This window comes from Carcharodon carcharias, chromosome 1, assembly GCF_017639515.1.
Source record: "Carcharodon carcharias isolate sCarCar2 chromosome 1, sCarCar2.pri, whole genome shotgun sequence".
Taxonomy (NCBI): Eukaryota; Metazoa; Chordata; class Chondrichthyes; order Lamniformes; family Lamnidae; genus Carcharodon; species Carcharodon carcharias.
The window spans coordinates 77,695,087-77,718,112 of NC_054467.1; the positions used below are offsets into that span (position 1 = coordinate 77,695,087).

At 43.4% G+C, this 23,026-nt stretch overlaps 1 protein-coding gene across 2 annotated transcripts in view; it reads left to right on the forward strand.

The window, feature by feature from the left end:
• LOC121277008 (tolloid-like protein 1) overlaps positions 1-23,026 on the forward strand; it is a 427,048-nt gene that overhangs the window by 195,173 nt on the left and 208,849 nt on the right. For both annotated transcript variants that reach the window (XM_041185854.1, XM_041185863.1), the window contains exons 6-7: positions 8,319-8,436; positions 16,994-17,172. In XM_041185854.1, coding sequence (XP_041041788.1) covers positions 8,319-8,436; positions 16,994-17,172 — 297 coding nt within the window. The remainder of the gene's footprint in view (positions 1-8,318; positions 8,437-16,993; positions 17,173-23,026) is intronic.

A 23,026-nucleotide genomic window follows, 5' to 3' on the forward strand; every position in this document is an offset into this window, starting at 1 on the left:
CACACTGCTGCCAATGTGCATCAGTGGCGGAGGGAGTGAATGTTGAAGGTGGTGGATGGGGTGCCAGTCAAGCGGGCTTCTTTGTCCTGGATGGTGTCGAGCTTCTTGTGTTGTTGGAGCTGCACTCGCTCAGACAAGGGGTGAGTATTCCATCACACTCCTGACTTGTGCCTTTATAGATGGTGGAAAGGCTTTGGGGTGTCAGGAGGTGAGTTATTCGCCACAGGATTCCCAGCCTGTCACTTGCTCTTGTAGCCACAGCATTTATGTGGCTAGTCCAGTTCAGTTTCTTGTCAAGAGTAAACCTAGGGTTTCATGGGTCCCTGGGTTTGTTTTGATGGGTCATCAGAACTACAACATGGAGTAGGAGGTGGAGACATGGTGGGGAGTGATCAGCATTGGACACAAGAACCATTGAAGAGAGAAACATGAAACAGCAAATTGCCAAGGTACACTGGAGAGATAGGATTTAATGCAGACCAAAATGTATCTAAAAAAGAGAAAGATCTGGTAACATATTGGTAATTCAATTACTGTCTGCAACAAGAAAAGATGGGCTGACTAAAGTGCAGGCCCTTTTTTATGGCCACTGTCACAACTCACTGGGGTTAGTGCACTATAATATCAAGCCCCACTGCTCCCCAAGCCTTGGCAAATGTTAAAAGTTTGATTAGACCACCAAATTGCCCCAATTCTACCTAACTTTAATTTAGCTTAACAGAATACGAGCACGAGGTTTGTGAACTTGGCAAGTAAGTAATTGTTCATTAAACAAATTGTCTTTGACTAGCGGTAACAGAAAGAAATATGAACTGCTAACTCGTAACTCTATAACTTAAACTCTACCCCTTCTTAAACTCCCATACACAAACACACACACACAACATGGATTTTAAGGGTGAGACAAAACAGTTCAATAGCACTAATCCAGAGTATAGGATTAGATAGGTTGATTTTGATTGATGTCTTCCAAATTCCTCAGATTTTGTTGTTGGTGGTGGTCTCCCAACACTTTCAGTCTGCGGTTCACTGGTTGAAAAACTTGCCTTTCAATGCATGTACTGGTGATTTTTCTACTTTTCCTCTTGACAGGGATATTCAGAGAAAACAGGTTACAGAGATGTGAGGGATAGCCAGCTAGCTATTATGGCAGAATTACTGGAATTTTACAAACACAGGGGAGGGAGGTTTCACATCTTCCCTCTTTGCAGGCTAGGAGCTGTTCTGCCTGCACTGTTACCGCATAAAACCCTGGTCAACTGGTCAGGAGCCAATTAAATTGCTGCCATCAGACAGTTCCCCTTATTCCAGAATCCATTTCTGGCACTATCCTGTTCTCTTATGACACCCTGTATTCCAGGATAGCAATATTGTAGTCCTCATCCTGCTCCATTGAACATATCTTTCAACTGCAGCCATGGTAGCTTCTAAAGCCACAGTCCAAGAAAATAGAAAGAAATGTTAATTATAACACTCCAACAGAAACAAAAAGCAATGTTCCTTATACCACCCTTCCTCGTCTCTCGTTCTTTGGTTTAGTGTTTAATTTTGCTCGCACCTCTGTTTAGGAGGTTTATCTACATCAAAGGTTTGATGTAAATGGAAGCCTTTGTTACTGGTAGAACTGACTAGATCTGCATCTGAGATGTTAATCTGTCCTTTCCCTTTGGGTAGGTTTATGGACCTACTGCCTATTTATAGCACTGCGGGGGGGAGGGGGGAGCAGGGAGGCGGGGAGCTCACTGCCCTCTGCTCAGACTGTGCTTCCGTTTTGTGGATAAGCGGTAACCTTGGCAATGTTGGATCCTCTTCTGGCTTGGTCCCACCTCCTTTCCATGTTCGCTACTGTTAATTAGTCAGTAAATGTGACTCCTGGCCAATTAAGCACTTTACAAAACAAAATTGTGGCGAGTCTCCATTTCCGTATCTCCATGGGGTCAGGACCCAGAAGTCAATGCAATGTCCACGTTCTGACCCCAGGATTGAAATTCTGCCCATCTGGTGGGATAAACCAGAACAACAAATCTTAGCATTAGAATTAGAGACTCAAATTAGGAGTGAAATTAGGAACCATTTATTCACACAAAAGGTAGAGGAAAACTGGAATGTAACCCCCCAAAAGTCTGTGGATACTAGGTTAATTGAAATGGTCAAGACTGAAATTGAAAGATTTTTGTTATTTAATGTTATCTAGCTACCTGCAGCAAAAGTGGGTAACTGGAGTTGAAGTACAAATCAACTGTGATCTTACTGAATGGTGAAACAGGCTTGAGGAGCTGAATGACCTACTCATATTCACAGGTTCTGATGTACATGGCTGGCCTTGCTTGGGGTGGGCAGAGGATCCTTCCCTTAGGATAGCACAAGTAATTCCTAATGTAAGGTCAGAACCTGGTGCACCTGCTTTCCAGCAAAGTTTGTGGCCCCTCCAGTGCACTTCTGCCAGGGTTACTTTGGGAATGTCCCCAAAGTACTGTGGATTTTCCACTGCTGTCTAGGTACAAACTGATGTTCCAGTTATGTTGCAGAGCCACTTCCTGAGATGGTTCTCCATCACTGACTGCCAGTCCCGATGAAATTGTCCATTCACATTGTCATTGAGTTGTTATAGCATCTGGATCCACAATAAGAGAATATGTTCCATGTAAGCTTGCATATATGTAGTTGTTATAAAATCATTAAGAGCAGCTATATTACTGGTGTTTTGCATTTCTTTCAGTTGCTGAGGATGGCTTTTTTTTATCCATTCATGGGATGTGGGCTTTGCTGGCTGGGCCAGCATTTATTTCCCACCCCTAGTTGCCCTTGAGAAAGTGGTGGTGATCTGCCTTCTTGAACCACTGCAGTCCGTGTGGTGTTGGCACACCCACAGTGCTGTTAGGAAGGAAGTTCCAGGATTTTGACCCAGCGACAGTAAACGAATAGCGATATATTTCAGAGCCAGGATGGTGAGTGACTTGGAAGGGAGCTTCTTGGTGGTGGCTCTATCTGCTGCCCTTGTCCTTCTAGATGGTAGTGGTCGTGGATTTGGAAGGTGCTGTCGAAGGAGCCTTAGTGAATTCCTGCAGTGCATTTTGTAGATGGTACACACTGCTCCTACTGTGTATCGGTGGTGGAGGGCATGAATGTTTGTGGATGTGGCGCTAATCAAGCGGGCTGCTTTGTCCTGGACGGTGTCAAGTTTCTTGAGTGTTGTGAGAGTTGCACTCATCCAGGCAAGTGGGGAGTATTCCACCACACTCCTGATTTTTGCCTTGTAGATGGTGGACGGCTTTGGGGAGTCAGGAGGTGGGTTACTCGTCACATGATTCCTAGCCACTGATCTGCTCTTGTAGCCACAGTATTTATATGGCTAGTCCAGTTCAGTTTTTGGTCAATGGTAACCCCCAGGATGTTGATAGTGGGGGATTCGGTGTTGGTAATGCCATTGAACATCAAGCGGCGGGGTTTGAATTCTCTCTTGTTGGAGATGATCATTGCCTGACACTTGTGTGGTGAATGTTACTTTCCACTTGTCAGCCCAAGCCTGGATATTGTCCAGGTCTTGCTCCATTTGGACATGGCCTGCTTCAGTATCTGAGGTGTCGCGAATGGTGCTGAACATTGTGCAATCATCAGCAAACATCCCCACTCCCCACTTCTGACCTTATGATGGAAAGAAGGCCATTGATGAAACAGCTGAAGATGGTTGGGCCGAGGATACCACCTTGAGGAACTCCTGTGGTGATGTCCTGCAGCTGAGAAGACTGACCTCCAACAATCACAACCTTTCTTTGTGCCAGGTATGACTCCAGTTTTGCTAGGGCTCCTTGATGCCACACTCTGTCAAATGCTGCCTTAATGTCAAAGGCAGTAACTATCCCCTCATCTTGGGAGTTAAGCTCTTTTGTCCATGTTTGAACCAAGGCTGTAATGAAGTCAGGAGCTGAGTGGCCCTGAAAGAACCCACACGGGGCGTCACTGAGCCGTTTATTGCTCAGCAAGTGCCACTTGATAGCACTGTTGATGACCCCTTCCATTACTTTACTGATGAGAGTAGTCTGATGGGGTGGTAATTGGCCAGGTTGGATCTGTCCTGCTTTTTGTGTATAGGAAATACCTGGGCAATTTTCCACATAGCTGGGTAGATGCCAGTGTTGCAGCTCTACTGGAACAGCTTGGCTATGGTTCCGGAACGTTCTGGAGCAAAGTCTTCACTACTATTGCCAGAATATTGTCAGGCCCTATACCTTTGCAGTATCTAGTGCCTTCAGTTATTTCTTGATATCATATGGAGTGAATCGAATTAGCTGAAGACTGGCATCTGTTATGCTGGGGACCTACAGAGGAGGCTGAGATGGATCATCCACTCTGCACTTGGCTGAAGTCTGTAGCAAATGCTTCACTCTTGCACTGATGTGCTGTGCTCCTCCATCATTAAGTTTGCGGATATTTGTGGAGCCTCCTCCTCCAGTGAGTTGTTTACTTGTTCACCACCATTCATGACTGGATGTGGCAAGACTGCAGAGCTTAGATTTGATCTGTTGGTTGTGGGACCACTTAGCTCTGTCTGTCACTTGCTGCTTATGCTGTTTGGTATGCAAGTAGCCCTGTGTTATAGCTTCACCAGGTTGACACTTCATTTTCAGGTGTGCCTGGCGCTGCTGCTGGCATGCCCTCTTGCACTTTTCATTGAGCAAGGGATATTCTGGGCCATGAGGATACAGATTGTTCAAGTACATTTCTGATGCTGCTGACGGCCCCAGTGCTTCATAGATTCCCAGGCTTGAGTTGCGAGACATGTTTGAAATCTATCCCATTTAGCACAGTGGCAGTGCCACACGACACGATGGAGGGTATCCTCAATGTGAAAGCGGGACTTCATCTCCACAATGACTGCGCTGTGGTCACTCCTACCGATACTGTCATGGACAGATGCACCTGCGGCAGGCAGGTTGGCGAGGATGAGGTCAAGTATGTTTTTCCCTCTTGTTGGTTCCCTCACCACCTGCTGCAGACCCAGTCTACCAGCTATGTCATTTAGGACTCGGCCAGCTCAGTCAGTAGTGGTGCTACTGAGCCACTCTTGATGATGGGCATTGAAGTCCCCCACCCAGACTACTTTCTGCACCCTTGCCAACCTCAGTGCTTCCTCCAAGTGGTATTCAACATTGAGGAGCTCTGATTCATCAGCTGAGGGAAGGCGGTACTTGATAATCAGCAGGAGGTTTCCTTGCCCATGTTTGACCTGAGATTTCATGGGATCTGGAGTCGATGTTGAGGACTCCCAGGGCAGCTCCCTCCAGACTGTATACCACTGTGCCGCCACCTCTGCTAGGCCTGTCCTGCTGGTGGGACAGGACATAGCCAGGGATGTAGATGGTGGTGTCTGGGACATTATCTGTAAGGTATGATTCTGTGATTATGATCATGTCTGGCTGTTGTTTGGCTAGTCTGTGAGACAGCTCTCCCAATTTTGGCACTAGCCCCCAGATGTTAGTAAGGGGGACTTTTGCAGGACCAACCGGGCTGAGTTTGCTGTTGTCATTTCTGGTGCCTCGGTCGATGCTGGGTGGTCCATCTAATTTCATTCCTTTTTTGTGACTTTGTAGCGGTTTGTTACAACTGAGTGGCTTGTTAGACCATTTCAGAGGGCATATTAGAGTCAACTATGTTGCTGTGGGTCTGGAGTCAAGTGTAGGCCAGACCAGGTAAGGACAACACATTTCCTTCCTTTTCAGAACATTAGTGAACTAGATGGGTTTTCCAACAATCAACAATGATTTCATGGTCATCATTAGACTTTTAATCCCAGATTTTTATTGAATTCAAATTCCACCATCTGCCATGGTGGGATTCGACCTGGGTCCCCAGAGCATTCCCCTGGGTCTCTGGATTACTAGCCCAGCAACAATAATGAATAATGAAACTTTTTTACTGGCCTGTTTAAAACAGACAGAAGCACTTTAGTGTGCTCTTGCAAGTTTGCCACAAACTTTGGGAATGCTGCTGGCAAACTATTAACAAATGTTAGTTATAAGAACATATGACTCCAAAATAGTTAACCTGGATTGTGCCTATGGGTCACTAAAGGCTAAATACCGGTCCCATTGTGAGGGGCACAGAGGCCAGCATTCTTGATTTGCAGTGTTCCTGGTTTTACAGTCAAAAAATTAAAATTAATGGCCATCGTGTGAGAATGGGAGTGAAGTTTCTGAAAACCTACACCGAGATTCTACCTCCGTGATGGCACCCAATACAAAGAGTTCATTCTTGACTGTCAGCCTTGATGACAGGCAGCAATATAACAGTCAGTTGTTATCTCTTTATGCAATGCTATGAAATGCTGTCTTTGGATAGAGAACATTGTACAGAATCCTTTGCTGTTAATGTTGGCAATTATCATACTAATTATTAAGGATGCTATGGGTTTTCCGTACTAGCAGTATACTTTAATCTATAAAGCGTCCTTCCTTCCACCCCCCCTTTCCTTCATCTCCCCTTCCTTCCTTCTTCTCCTCTTGCTTCCTTTCTTTTCCATTTCTTTATCCACTTTCATGACAATAATGATATGCTTCTAGCAACGTGTGTGTGGTATTTCCACTGCCAACATTATATTGGTCTAGATTTTGCTGCCAAAATAAAAGTAACTTTAGTGCGTGTGCCATTATTAATGTGTAAATCACCCAGCAATGTGTGCTGAGGAAGAGATATCCCATGAAGGGCACAACTCAGTGTAGCTATCAGCTCACACTTTCAACAACTTGCTGGGTAAAGTAATTTTGAGCTGAAGGATCTAAGGCTAAAGGAAAAGGTCTAAGAAATATGACACAGTATGAGATGCTCAGCTCCAGCAAATCTTTGGCCAACTATAATGTAAAAGAAATTAACTTTAGACCTTCAAAAGCCTTTCAGGTCTAAATTTTCATGGTTTGAGACATTTCTTCTTGGTCTCCAAGAAGTATACAGCATTCTAAAGTTCTAGATTTCCGCTTAAATGCTGGCACCACCATATGTCTTCTGTGTTGTACTTGTAAGATTTGTCAGAATTTGGGAGATGAGAGTATTTATTTCACTTTCTGCAGCACTCACATTTAGAAATGAAGATACTGATAATGCTGTCTTCCATCTTATTTCATCATGTAATCTGACACAAGCAGCTCACAAAAGGCTAAAACTGAGATTTGCACTGCTTTAAATTTTGATGAATTTCTTCCCTGAGCTTCAAACAAAAAGAAATGGATGGCATAAATCATGTCCTTTGGTACTCCTGTTTGCCCTACAGGATTAATGGATTCTGAGGCCACAGCAACAATCAAATTACTGGGCATACACAAGACTTGTGCGTTTGCAGTTTTGCAATTTGCATTCACAGTGCTATCCTTGCCAATGGCTATACTGGTGCTTTGGCCAGTAATGTGAAAATCATATGACTGGATTGTATGAACATATGAAATAAAATGGCAGAACAAATGGCAAATGGTTCCCAGTGACAGCTATTTATCTTTGTTGTCAGTAGCACTCAGAGACAGGAAATGGAACTAACTTGATAGGTAGTGTTCTCTGCCTTAAGAGACATGTTTATACCTCACTTCCAAAAGTAGGCCTAGAATATAAAAGGAGTATTAAAGAATGAGTGCTGCAGTGTCAGAGATGCCGCCTTTCATACGAGACGTTAAACCAAGACCACTTAGGTGGATGTAAAAAATTCCATCTCAGTATTTCAAAGAAGAGGGAGGGTTATTCTTGGTGTGCTGACCAATATTTATGCCTTCATCAGCATCATAAAACCGTTATCACATTATCAAACTGCTGTTTGTGGGAGATTGCTGTGTGCAAATCATATGCCACATATGCAATGTTACGACAGTGACTACATTTCAAAAAATAAAACACTTTTGAGATGTCCAGTGGTCATGAAAGGTGCTATAAAAATGCAAATCTTTTCCTTTTTTTCAGATTTTCATTGACAATTCTGCTGCCCCTTCCTCCTCCCCCTATAGACATGAACGTTTTGGCATGTTGGAGCCGAAAGATAGCATGAAATTGCCACCATTGATAGTGCAATTTTACATTGCACTGTGTCACAATACAAAATTTTCATGAGCAATTTTAAGCACAATGTCAATCCAAAAATAGCAGATAACGATACTTTTGTTAACATAGAAAAAATGAATCCCTGTATACAATTGCACTTTTAGGGCATTTCTACTATTCACTCTTTATATACTGCATAATTGGGTTGTAGTAAAGTGAGTTCAGATAAAGATAAAATAAATTCAACCATAATGCTTGGATGATAAGTTACAATTTCTCAATTAGTGTTCTATTTCCTCTAGGCAGCCAGCGGGCAATGTTCAAACAGGCCATGCGGCACTGGGAGAAACACACATGTGTTACTTTCATCGAACGAGCAGATGAAGAAAGTTACATTGTCTTCACGTACAGACCATGTGGGTAAGCAAAAGCTTATTTTTGTCAGCAATTTGAATTTATTAACAGGCTGGACAAACATGCATTAAGGTGTAAATATGCGTTCTGTAATGTTAACCCAGAGTATTATTTAAGCTGCTTAAAAGAAGGCCAAAAACCACAGAGGCTTCTTTGTGACAAGTGGTTAAAATCTGTTCAGCAAGCATCAATTAGCCATTCTTGTTGGGATTTTCTCAGCTATAATCCTTTGCTACTATTTATTCCATTCTATGTAGCTGAAAGAAAATATTTTTGGCAAGGTATGAATCAATAAATGTGCATGCTGCCTTGTTTTACTGTCAGCCATTTGGTTATCTCTTTATTGTTCACATGCTCTTTATAATTTCAGCAGAAGCATTAAGCATTGTTATTTCAAATGGATATAATTTTAAACAAACATTTTAAAAGAAAGGAACATTAGACAAATGTGTTAAGTATTCATATTTGTTTATCTTTGCCTGACACCATTGATCAAAAAGAGAGTATGAAATACTAAAAATAGGCTTGGATGCTATATGCACCTACACAGACAACATGGATCATGGGGCACTATGCCAGACTGGCATCATATGGATATAAACTTCACACTTAATAGGATTAACTTTTTCTTTACTGTGTATGTCAGATTTTACTATGTGGCATTTTAAGCATTATGCATAATACTAGGTCTCTAACAGGGATCTGGGAAAATGACTGGCCATGAATAAATGAAATCTAAATAAGAAATCACTTCCATTGGGCTTGAGAGTGAATTACCCTATAACTGGAATTTAGAAAATTTGAAGTTAATGCCAAGTAAATATTAAAGTGAAAAGCGGGCACCTGAATTCCATGCTCCATGGGGAGAAAATGCAAGATCACCCTCTCTCTTCTTCACATGCTTCACTTTGCTCAGCTTCACCTTGGAATGGAAGGCTAGTTATTTGGAGGCACCACCTCTTGTTTGTACAACTGACATATTTAGCCAATTTCATATGAAGAAGTGGTAGTGGGATTATTTTTATGGGCAAGTACATTGGGCTTATGCATACTCTGACAGTATCTGTTTGAGAAATGATAGTTAACTTTGCATTTCAACTTCTGCATGAGATTCCAGGACTTGTTGTCCAGGAGAAATAATGATGTAAGGTGTTTCTCTGCCAGTATTCTCTGCAGATTTGTGGGATTGTTACAGACCACGGAAGCACAGCTGCAGCAACTTAGTGTTTCTGATGAATGGAGGCTTGTCTTAATGATTGTGTAACTCCTGTTGCAATGTTGAGGCACTTTGGCATGGAATGGAGCATTAGTATCAAATTCAATGATCCGCATGACTCTCGACTATACAAGGCCAGGAGAAGATGGGCTTGTTTTGCAGCCTGCTAAACAACTAGAAAGTGGACCACAGAAGTCCTGAAATTGTACTGTGGTTCACTTGTGTATGAATTCTTAATATGTTAAACTGTTGATAAAATTTTGCTCTTTATAACTTCAACAGAAGCATTAAGCATTGTTATTTCAAATGGATGTAATTTAAAATAAACATTTTAAAAGAAAGGAACATTAGACAAACGTATTCATATGCTCGTATCTCAGTGTAATTTCAGGATCAGCCACCTGAATAATAGGATCAGCCTATACATTTTTGACTATTTTTCTGTATTCCTGAAAGCACCTACTTTATTAGATTTTGATTCCATGAAGCTTTGCAACTCCCTATAGCTTGACCAACTTGCCATTCTTTCTGTTGCACACCAGGCAGCCAATGTTGGCAGGCAATTTTGCAATTGGTGCATTATTGCCTGAACCTACCCTCACCTTTTGTGCAAATACAAAACTTTCTGCAGGATAGCATTACAATGTGGGTAGGAGAAGGAACCATAATTTATTTCCTTCCCATCCCATGGTTGATGAGGTCAATTGTAGCTCTTAAAATTGCTACTCTGACAAAGATCAGCTTACACAGCACAGAGCTGTATAACTTAGAACTACACTGGACTGCCCTCTCCCACTAAGCTGAAAAATTTGTTGATGTGTGCCCTTTTTTTCAGGTTTCTAGCCATCATGCCATGGATGGCATGCACATAATCACTCCACAGTGGAAGCGCAGTACCTGTCATATTTTATCAGGCTGCTACTTGGGTGTCTGGGTGTAGATCGGCAGTGTGTAAAACAATGATTAAAACATTATGTCTTCTTTCAAAGCAATTTTAAACATTATGTCTTCTTTCAAAGCAATTTTACTAGTCATGGGATAGTCTGGTAGAGTTGTCTTTTGGAGCTAGAGAATGAAAGAAGACAGTGAAGAAAACTTGATAGAGCAGGAGAAAAGAGGGAGGAGGAGTGCACTAAGCGGGAGAATATATTCAAAGTGGACCTTCAGGGAGGGTTTCTCCAACCAGAACTACTTAGAGCAGCAGACGTTGCAGGTCTGTACCCTGTTTCTCTGTAGCAGTCATCACACAATAATTCAGACCTATTCTCTGTTCCATCTTTATTTCAATCAGGTCTTCAGGTTACAGCTGTCTACAGGTCAAGGGGTATCCCTTTCAGACATGACTCCTTAACTCTTGTTAAAACTGAAGAATTGGTTGACAGTGAGACTATTCTGCCTGGAGCATTCAGGAGAAGCTTTGCAATGAAACCTATGAGGGCCTAGATTTGTGGCCATCTGCATGCTGCACAACCTTGACATCATGAAGCACCAGCGCTTACTGTAGCTGGGCAGCAAGAAGGGCAGCAGGAGGAAAAGGAAGTGCTGGAGAATCTTTGACTACCAGCGCTTCTAACTGCCAGAGGTCTCAAAGAGCAACTCACCCTAGACCATTTCACCATAACCATCTCAAACACCAGCAATAATCCAATAAATCATCCTTGTCCCCATTATCCTTGATACCACATTCTGATTGCCTGCCTTCAGTCCAACCTTAAGCCCCCACTTCACTATAAATTCAAACACCAACATCAACTCCAGAACAAAGTACATCTTAACTTCATCTGTATTCAATAGCTGCAAAAATGATTAAAAATCATCCTTGTGTAAGCCGTTAGTATCTGTTGTCTTTGCTTGTTTGTCTATCCTGGTGCTACTACAAAGTATTTCCCCAGTGATCGCAGCTTGGGATGTGGAAGCCTGCTGAGTTTCCATTGAGGACGCTTCAAATGACCATAGTGGATGACATCAAGTAGCACTGGTCCTTGACAGCCCCGCTTCAAACAGCAACGTCTCCACATACACCAATTGGTTGACATTAACAGGGACACTGGCAGAATGGATGGCGGGGAAGCAGATATGCTGTCCTCCTGATGCAGATGCCTCTCTCATGGAGACAAGACCACTCACTTGGGACCACAGCATGGCATTCTTATGCTGTACATGAAACAGATGGTAAAAGTGATGTGATGCCCTGGAATCCCATAACAACACTAGTCCACAAAAATAAGGTGGCAGCTGTCAGGACTTCAGCAGATTCTCCATCATAGTGGATACCATGGTGTTCATGGAGCTGACCATAAATCTCCAAAAGTGCTTTACAGCCAATGAAGTGATTTTTGAAGTGTAGTCACTGTTGTAATGTGGGAAATGATTCCAGGTCCATGTGATCATTCTTTATGTGGGAGGCTAATTAGTTAAAGGTATAATTCTCACTGGAGGCTCCCAAAATCTCCTCTCATAACCTAAGCAAAAACTTCAGAGAAATGGTATAAATGGTGCCTGTTAATATTCCGGGAAAAGCCAGTGGAAACTTTATGCTTTGCTATGGTTCTGAAGTGCCTTGGTATGTCCTGAGGCCATGAAAGGTGCTATATAAATGCCAGTTTTTCTTTATTCATGCACAAGTTGTTAATAATTCATTATTCTGCATCTCCTCAAAGCTAGACTTCAGAGTAACACACAGTAAGGTCCAACAAACAGCAATGAGATAATAGTCAAACAACCTTTTTTTTTAAGAGATTTTAGTTGAAAGATAAATATCAGTCAGGACACCCTCATCTTTTTGAATACTGTCATGGGATCTTTTACATTCACCTGAGGGGGCCCAGGTTCTATGCTTCATCCTAAAGCAGCACAGTCTCACCACTGCCGAGAAGTGTTAGCCCAGATTATGTACCCAAGTCTCTAGAGTAGAATTTACTTTTTGAGTGTCAGCGGCTAGTCACAATTCAGCCTAATATGGTCCTCATTCCAAAGGGATCATTGGATAGTGATTGATGGTGGAATCCAGACTGGTTTTTTCACCCTGCTGTAACCAGGGATGCTGAGCTACTTATAATACCACTGTCAACTGGCTAAAATAAGCTAATTTTGCACAATCCTGACACTGTACAAATGACATTCCAACAAAAGCAAAATATTGCTGATTCTGGAAATCTGAAATAAGAACAAAAAAAGTTAGAAAAACTCAACAGGTCAGGCAGCACTTGTGGAGAGAAATGGAGTTAATGTTTCATCATCTGATGAATGGTCATCGACCCGAAATGGTAACCTTGTTTCTCTCCACAGATGCTGCCTGACTAGTTGAGTTTTTCCAACTTTTGTTTTGTTCTTACATTAAATGACATTCCTTGTCTGTATGATTCAGCTATTCACAGGTTTAACTAGCTAAGCCGCTGGGAACTCAGAAGTGTTAAACTCAGTCGTCTCAATTTCCTTGCTGCTCTCACCCACTCTAACCTGTTTCTCTCTGAATATGCTGCACTCCGTTCTCTCAGGTCCAACCCTGACATTGTCATCAAACCCGCTGACAAGGGTGGGGCTGTTGTTGTCTGGCACACTGACCTCTACCTCGCAGAGGCTGAGCGTCAACTTACAGACACTTTCTCCTACCCTCCCCTGGACCATGACCCCACCAGTGAACATCAGGCCATTGTTTCCAGGACTGTTACTGACCTCATCTCCTCTGGAGATCTTCCTTCCACAGCTTCCAACTTCATAGTCTCCTGACCTCGGACGGCCCGCTTCTACCTCCTACCCAAAATTCACAAACAGGACTGTCCTGGCAGACTGATCGTGTCAGCCTGTTCCTGCCCCACGGAACTCATTTCTTGCTATCTTGACTCCATTGTCTCTCCCCTTGTCCAGTCTCTTTCCACCTACATCCATGATTCTTCTAACACCCCACATCATATCAACAATTTCCAGTTCCCTGGCCCCAACCGCCTCCTCTTCACCAAGGACGTCCAATCCCTCTACACCTCCATCCCCCACCGGGATGGTCTGAGGGCTCTCCGCATCTTCCTCGAGCAGAGGCCCGAACAATCCCCATCCACCACTAGTCCTCCATCTGGCTGAACTTGTTCTCTCACTGAACAATTTCTCCTTAAATTCCTCTCACTTCCCCCAAATAAAAGGTTGGCTCTGGGTATCCGCATGGGCCCCAGTTATGCCTGTCTCTTTATGGTGTATGTGGAACATTCCTTGTTCCAGTGCTACTCTGGCCCCCTCCCACAACTCTTTCTCAGGTACATCGATGACTGCGTCGGTGCTGCTTCATGGTCTCGTCTGGACCTGGAAAAAATTATTAATTTTGCTTCCAATTTCCACCCCTCCATCATTTTCACGTGGTCCATCACTGACACTTCCCTTCCTTTCCTTGACCTCTCTGTCTCAATTTCTGATGATAGACTGTCCACCAATATTCATTACAAGCCTACCGACTCCCACAGCTACCTCGACTACAGCTCCTCACACCCCACTTCCTGTAAGGACTCTATCTCATTCTCTCAGTTCCTTCACCTCCATCACATCTGTTCTGATGATGCCACTTTCAAAAACAGTTCCTCTGACATGTCTTCCTTCTTCCTTAACCGAGGTTTTCCACCCACGGTGGTTGACAAGGCCCTCAACTGTGTCCGGCCCATTTCCTGCGCATCCGCCCTCACACCTTCCTCTCCCTCCCAGAACCATGATTGGGTCCTCCTTGTCCTCACTTATCACCCCACCAGCCTCCGCATTCAAAGGATCATCCTCCGCCATTTCTGCCAACTCCAGCATGATTCCACCACCAAACACATCTTCCCTTCACGCCCCCTGGCGGCATTCCGCAGGGATAGTTCCCTCCGGGACACCCTTGTCCACTCCATCACCCCCTACTCCTCAACCACCTCCCATGGCACCTTCCCATGCAACTGGAGAAGGTGCAACACCTGCCCTTTACTTTCCCCCTCCTCACTGTCCAAGGGCCCAAACACTCCTTTCCGGTGAAGCAGCATTTCACTTGCACTTCCCTCAATTTAGTCTACTGCATTTGCTGCTCCCAATGCGGTTTCCTCTACACTGGAGAGACCAAACGCAGTCTGGGTGACCGCTTTGCGGAACACCTTTGGTCTGTCCGCAAGCATGACCCAGACCTCCCTGTTGCTTGCCATTTCAACACACCACCCTTCTCTCATGCGGTCCGTTCTTGGCCTGTTGCAATGTTCCAGTGAAGCTCAATGCAAACTGGGGAACAGCACCTCATCTTCCGACTAGGCACTTTACAGCCTTCCGGACTGAATATTGAGTTCAACAACTTTAGATCATGAGCTCTGTCCTCCATCCCCATCCCCTTTCCAATCCCCCTTTTTTCCAATAATTTATATAGATTTTTCTTTTCCCACCTATTTCCATTATTTTTAAATGTATTTCCATCTATTGTTTTATCTCTACCTTTTAGCCTATTTCGATCCCTTCCCCCCACCCCACCCCTACTAGGGCTATCTGTACCTTGCTCGTCCTGCTTTCTACCCTTAATGTCACCTATTAGCACATTTCTTAGCTAATATCACCACCGTCAACACCTCTTTGTCCTTTTGTCTATGACATCTTTTGGCCCTCTATCCAGCTTTACCAGTCCCACTGCCCCTAAAATCAGCTTATATTTCACCTCTCTTCTATTTTTCCTTAGTTCTGTTGAAGAGTCATATGGACTTGAAACATTAGCTGTATTCCTCTCCGCAGATGCTGTCAGACCTGCTGAGTTTTTTTAGGTATTTTTATTTTTGTTTTTGTTTTGGATTTCTAGCATCCGCAGTTTTTTGCTTTTATCAGAAGTGTTAATGATGTGATTCAGTCTCTTAAGACCTCCCGAAGAGATGCAAATCTATTAATTTATACAAATGCATAAATAAAAGTATATGTAAGTATGTGCATTATATGTAAATTAAGGGGCATTTTGAATGATTAAGCGGTAATAATCTCAAAGAAAGGTTGAAGCGATATCTTGAATCACAAGATTGAAGTTGATGAAGGCAGTTCCCCTCCCGCTCTAATTTTTCTTCACTTTGTGCTTGAGATTGAAATTCGTCTGTCTGCTACCTTTTTAATGCTGATTAATGAAATGGTGTCAAGTTCCTCAACATGCTATTTTAGCAAAACATTTTAAAATAAAAGGGTTAGTGGCCCATTGAAAAAGCACACTCAGGAATTTGATGCAAGCCAGTTAACCAGTACAATCCAATAAACATACAATTCGATAAATAGTACAATAAAAATAACACATAGTAAATTTACATCCTTTTTGTCCTGTGCTTACTAGGGTCAGGGAGTGATGTGTTCCCAGATTTTTGCCAATTCTACTCTGAAATCTAGCTACAAGGAGGTGCAGAATAATGAATCATTAACAACTTGCTATATAAAAGAAGAAAGAGAGACTAGTTTTATGACCTTTCATGACCTTGGCATGTCTCAAAGTACTTTGCAACTAATGAAGTACTCACTATTATAATGTAGGAAATAACACAGTGTTTAATTTATGCACAGTAAGGTTCTACAGATGGCAATGAGAGAATGACCAAATAATATTTTTAAGTGATGTCGGTTAGCCCTGAAAGCCAGGATGCCAGGATGCCCTTCCCCTTTTTCGAATCGTGTTGTGGGACCTTTAACATTCACCTGGGAGGGTCTAGGATTTACATCTCATCTGAAAGATGGCTCTTCTAGCAGCACAGCAGTTCTCAGTACTGCCTTGAAGTATCAGCTTAAATTAACACTTAAGTCCCTGGAGTAGAATTTGAATCCACAATTTTGTTCATTGCTTTACTCCTAGTCAGTCCGTAGCCTCCAGCTGGTACCAACCAACAACAATATAGCCAAGAGTAGGACCCTAATGGAATAGAGAATCAAATTTGCATCCAACCACTGTATGATGCTATGTGTTGATGTTCCATTGTGGAACAACTTCTATCTAGCTGAAGTCAACATTTTTTTTGACAGCAGCTGTGTAATGGCTGCCTGTAGTCAGGTGCATGTTATGCACGTCAGGTGATGCCATCCATACTGAAGGACTTATGATTGTGACTTAATTACTGTAAACTTATCAACTAATTAGCAGTTTAGCCATTGTGGATGATTGTGAACTCATCTACTGCTTTGTGGTGTTATGCATTGACTCATCTATGTATTGCCCTATTATCCCACGCAAATGACATAATTTTTAAAAAGCTACTTAGTTTAATACTCAAAATATAGTGTCAAAGCTTAATTCTTGAAGGTAATAAACCCATTGATGATATTTTGAACTGGGGATGCATGTTCTGCTGCATGTTCCTACAGAAAAAAACTAAAGGTGTTTATGTTTGACAGGTGTTGCTCTTATGTGGGAAGACGTGGTAATGGTCCTCAGGCTATCTCCATTGGCAAAAACTGTGATAAGTTTGGGATTGTAGTTCATGAACTGGGCCATGTGATTGGATTTTGGCATGAACATACAAGACCAGACCGAGATGATCATGTGACCATCATTAGAGAAAACATCCAGCCAGGTAAGGTTCCATAAGACAAAGAATTTTTGTGTTTAGTTCTTGTTCATATGACTATAGTTCACCAATAACCTGTTGTATTTATTTCCCACTGATAGACAAAAATGCTAGTCAGGATTTTCCGGTCCCATCACTGGTGGGCATCATCGTGGATGGGACAGGAAAATTTGGAGTGCTGTTGACTTTTAACAGCTCTCCAAATTTTCCCATCCTGTCCACGATGGTGCCCACCAGGCCTGGAAAATCCCACCAGTTGTTTGTCAGATGGATGTATTATTAAATACATATATGTGAAAAGAGTGGTGGCACTGTGCACAGGGCGAAAAGGATACAGATTTGCCCCTCTGTTCAGTTCAGTTTAGGATCCGAGTGTCATCAGGCATAAAGAGATTGGAAAGAAGTTCTGTGCATTTTGCAAGGGGAGAAAGATTAAATTTCTTCCCTTTCCTGTTTCACACGTGATTACAATTAAGATTTGAAGTGCTGGTGGCATGCAAGGGAAACATGTGTGATTCTGTAGCGGGAGAAACTTCTCATGGGTGGAACACACTGTCAGATGAAAATGCTGCAGCTATGGGCTGGCTGTTAAAAAGCTTACATTCACTGGTCAATACATGCATTGGGACTCTTACAGTTCCACACGCTATAAGATTGGCATTATCGGCAACCTCGTAAATAGGGCCCAAGCCAGTTGCTCACAATGCAAGCTTGATGCTGGAATAGGACGCATCAAAGATATCTTGCAGGACAATCGCTACCCTGATCAGATCATCTCGCATTGTATGTCGCGCAAACTCATGAACGGGCCTAAGGCCGTCACTTTCACCCTGAAAAGTGCCCTGTCTACCTCAGATTACCCTGGAAGGGCGGGTATCTCAAACATTTGAGCAACCGGTGAAGCTAGCGTTTTCATGTTGCTCTTATGCAGTATCAACACGAGTGGTGTTCACCACTAATAGGATGCTGCAGTCAAGCCGAAAAGATGTTCTGCCTATCACACAAATGAGTAATGTGGTATATGGATTTCAGTGCCAGTGTGATATAGGCTATACATCCCAAAGACTGGCAGATCGTAACAAACAGCATGTCCCTTCCGCCATTCTCAACGGGCAAGGTACAGACCATACCCAACCAGCCTGCACTTACAAAACTCAAAATACAGTGTTGAACATTAGATGTGATTTGCGATTGGACAACATTTACTAACATTTACCCTCAGTGTGCTAAGAATTATGCTGACAACCAATTTAAGATTGTCAGTCAGGCTCGCAATGTGGCGCATTTGCACGTACTGGAAGCTACATATATTAATGCACAAGACCCGGTTCCATGTACGTAGAAAGAACATGTGCACGTATTGTGCCTGTTTCAGCTAAACAAAATAAGTAATACCATTCACTGGTTCATTGCTCAGGAAAATGCCTTGACCAATCAAAGTCAAGCTGCCTAGTTTAAAATTTCAAACAATGCTTGGTAGTCAACTGTCAGGCAATATTAACTGGTGCATTCTCCATGGCAATGTCTCTACCAATCAGTGTCCATTTGCCAACCAATCAGCAGTCTCTTCTCATACAGTATAAAGTTGTTGCTTCCCCTGACATTGGTATTCTTGCGAATGTCCTGATGAGTGCAAGACGAGAAACTTTGACAAAATGTCTTTTTTCAGCAATGTTCAAGTTCTGTACTACCAAATGATTACTTGTAAGTATACGCACAAGATAGTGTCAGTAATATATTCACATGTTCTTATTGATAATTTTTGATGATCTGTCATAGTATGAGAGCTAAAGGTCATGGCACACCCTATATTTGGCACATTTTGATGGTTCCAGGGGAGATAGGGAGATAAACAGTATTTCTGAATGAATATGTTGTGCTTTCATGGAATCTTGGTTGAATGTTCATGTGAATTTTCACTTTGTGGTGATCATTCTGTGGAACATGGCTTAAAATGCAGGCTGAACTGGTCCTCCTTCCATAACTCTAAAGAAAATTGGCCCAGATTACTCTCAATGGGTATAACTAAGATAGGTGTGGTTGCATTCAATGCAATTTAAAGATGGCACTGGATCTGAATAATTTTGCAAGGCAGGCTGTTAAGTGTATGCCCAAATGCCCCAAATATGTCCTTGGCACCAGCAATCACTAGCGAATGTGTGTGAGTAAACTGCACTCCCCATTCTAGTCAAGATGGTAGAGGATGCAGGTTTATAGTTAATTCCAGAAGGCAGGATGGCAGACCTAGGTCTACACCCAGGAAGGCAATGGCCATGCAAATGCCTTACTGTTGGGGAACCTTGTAGAGATCAGGCTGTTCCTGGATTCCTTTGCACATCACTCCATGGCTCTGGCATCCATTAAATGCTCATGCGTGTTTATGGCCCCCTCCACAGGCTCCGACAAGTCATTGTTATCTGAGTAGGGGTGATGTTCCTTGTGCTCTTCCTGTTGCAACGTGTGTCCTTATTGCAGAGCCAGGTTGCCGGTTGTGCCCAGCAGATCACGGCTTTTCTTGACACCCTCTGGGGTACGTGTTACAAGGCTCCTCCAGAATGGCTACGACAACAGAAGTGCATTTTAAGCAAGCCAGTGGTGTTCTCTATGATGGCTGTGGTGGAGGCATGAGCTTGACTGTAGTGCCGCAATGCTGCAGATGCCTGACTGTTGTCATCAGCTATGTTTGCACTGGATAGTCCTTGTCACTGAGGACCCATCTGTCAATCTGGGTTGGGACTTCAAAGAGCTCTGGGAGCCATGAGTTGCCCCAAATGTATGTAAAGTGACAGCTCCCTGAGAAACAAATACAGACCTGCATGTTTCTTATCCTGTGCTTGTACACCAGTTGAATGTTGAAGAAGTGAAAACCTTTGTAATCCACAAAGGCAGCTGGTTAGTCTCAGGGAGCTCTAATGGCCACATTGGTGCAGTTGATGACCCTCTGCACCCGAGGGAACTGAATACTGGCAACAAACACTGTTGACTTTGCTGCTAGCTATCTTTATTGCTGGGGAAATGGATGAAATCATTGACATGATGGCATAGGGCATTGGTCACATTCTTTTTATACCTATGCGTAGCAGCCTGTGAGATGCCACTTATGGCACCAGTTAAGCCCTGGAAGCTGCCACTGGTGTAGTAATTAAGCGTTGCTGTAAACTTGAGTGTCACTGGCATGGGGTTCCCACTGAATCTATGTGGCTGCGGGTCTTGAAGCACAATCTGACATATCTTGGTTACCATTTCCTGGGGCATCTTCAGTTGTTTATGGCATCACCTCCCTGACATCAGGAGGTAGTTTGTTCTTGTCCTTGGGATGCGTTGATAAATCAATGTCCTTCAATGAGGCCTTCCTTTGATGGCTGCATCTGGATCAGCCTCCCCCTCTGGTGTTGCCAACTGGTAATGTTGCAGCAAGAGCTTTCCTTCATTACATCCTCTCCTCCTGCTCCTGAGGTTGCAGGGATATCAGGTGAATGAGACCCATGGTTATTGCAATAATTGCACTGCATAAAGAGGACAGATATGAGATGAAAGCATATTTGTCCAAGATTCCCACCCGTAGAACTAATGATCAGGGAGTCCTTTTAATCAGCCAATTGTGCACACCCAGAACTCCACGCACCCAAGCCGGCCCTCCTCCCACTTTGATCAAGATTCCATTCAGAGAAGATATGTTTTACACAAGACCATAACTATGGTGTGATTAACATTTCAGATCTGCTCCTGCAGCTTCCACTGTCATCCTTGCACTTACTCCCATCACCCTTGACCCATCCAACATAATCTTTTACCTTTCCCTGTGACCCTTAAACCTCCCTATCACCATTTCTATTGACATTCTGTCTCCCCGTGTGCCTACATTTAAGCCTACTCTTGTGCCCACTCTGACCCTGAACCCTCTCATTCTCCTCCTCAATGTTTTCATTCCCACCTGTGCCCCAGCCTGAGACATATGAATACCCAATCCTAACCTTCTACCAAACCCAACTCTGCATTCCCCTGCCCCCGTGACTGTGACTGTTCCCTTCGCCACCCAGCACCCTCGATTTGAACCACAGAACCCTAATATTGACAACACTAATACCGCCCATTAGGCCTCACATTCACGTTACCTTTCCCACCTGGGAGCGCTCCCTCCCCACCACACCCAGGATGCTGTGCCCTTCCCTTCGCCATGCTTCTCTGCACCCAAAAACTAACTTTTTCTGCACATACACATTGTGCCACAGACTTCAACATAGATACCCGCTCAACTTAGACACATAAAGCCAAATGGTGCACGCCACCTTTATATGACCATGAACTGGGTGCTATGAGATCTTATGTTGCTGACTGTAGTAACTATGGTTTTATTTATTACGCAATATACGTTTAAGAATAGTACTTATTAAGGAAGGTCACACAATAGCAGAGTAACATGGGCTACCTCATCAGGCAATGCAGACATAAAGATGGAGTTAGAGTTGAAAGCACACGTATTGTTGCCACTGAGTATATTGTAAATATACTTAATATTTCCATCCAAGAAGTGGCTGCAGATCAGCTTCATCATTAATAGTACAACTCGGCCACCCTACAACACTGACTTTATTATTTAAGGTAGGACTTAATTAAAAACACTTCCATGGTAATGAGTATTCATGGACCGCAAATGTATTACAAGTATGAACCTGCCACAGGCTGGCATGAGGCCTGACATGCAGCAAACACATGACCTCAAATCACTGTCGTGAAATTGAAATTTCGCATCCTGACTAATTCAGTCACCCTGCACAGTTTCCCCCTCTTGCAAGCTCTGTAAAATCACACCCCCTCATGATTTTTTCTCCCCAACTTTAAACTTCATCACTTCTAAAATGATGCTGAGGATTACTGGCAGAGTCATTTCAAGTGACCAACTCCCAGTTGCATTTCACCTTTACACTTTTGCAAATTGCAGACAACAAAAAAATTAGCTTAGGTGCAGCTTTTTGAACTTTCCTCGTGGGAAGTCGTTTGCTTGATTGTAGCCAGAAGAAAACTCTTTCCTGAAACCCCGCAAGCTGCTTTAAAGTGTGAGACATATTAATCAAACATAATATTAACTTTGGGTGGAATTTAATGCTCCCCATCCCTCCCCTGGAGATGAGCTGCGAGGTAGATAGGGCCATATAATGTGGCTTGGCTGTGCAGGGTGGAGACATTTTCCTCAATTATGTTCAGGGCGGGAGGGTCAAGGATGGCCTTTCTGCCTGGCGGTCAATTGAGTCCTTTAAATGGTCACTTAAGGGCCTCATCACACTGCCACTGGTATTTAACCAGTGACAGATAGGTACAATGACATGTGGGTAAACCCCAGGCAAATTCTGTGGGGTAGGCCTATGGCCAATTGGGAAGGCATCCATTCTTCTCGGGTGTATTGTGGCCAACAGAAGGACCCACTGGAAGAAAGGGAGGGAGCCTGTGAAATCTAGGCCCTTGCCCTTCATAATAGCCCCACTCCCAACCTCCCTTGCCGGAGCCTTGCTGACTGGCCATGGTGATTCTGCCTCAGACAGCATTGTCCAGGAGCTCTAAAGATAATCCTTCTCCTAGGCTGCAAAGCAGTACCGGCAGTGGCCACTGCTCCCAGTGGAGTTACTCTTACTGGACAACTGTCAACCTCCAATTGACTGGCAGTTCTCAGAGGAGGACTATCTGTGCCACACCAGAAATGTAGTGTGAAATTGCCTCTGGTGGAACTGGGAACCTTGTCGGCAGTGAGTGGGCTGCCTAATTAGTGCTTTACCCCAATGATGCACCTGGAAATAGCCACGGCAGGCCCAGTGCTGTGACCATTTAATTTCGCTCTTCATTTCTTCCTCCACAGATGGTCCCT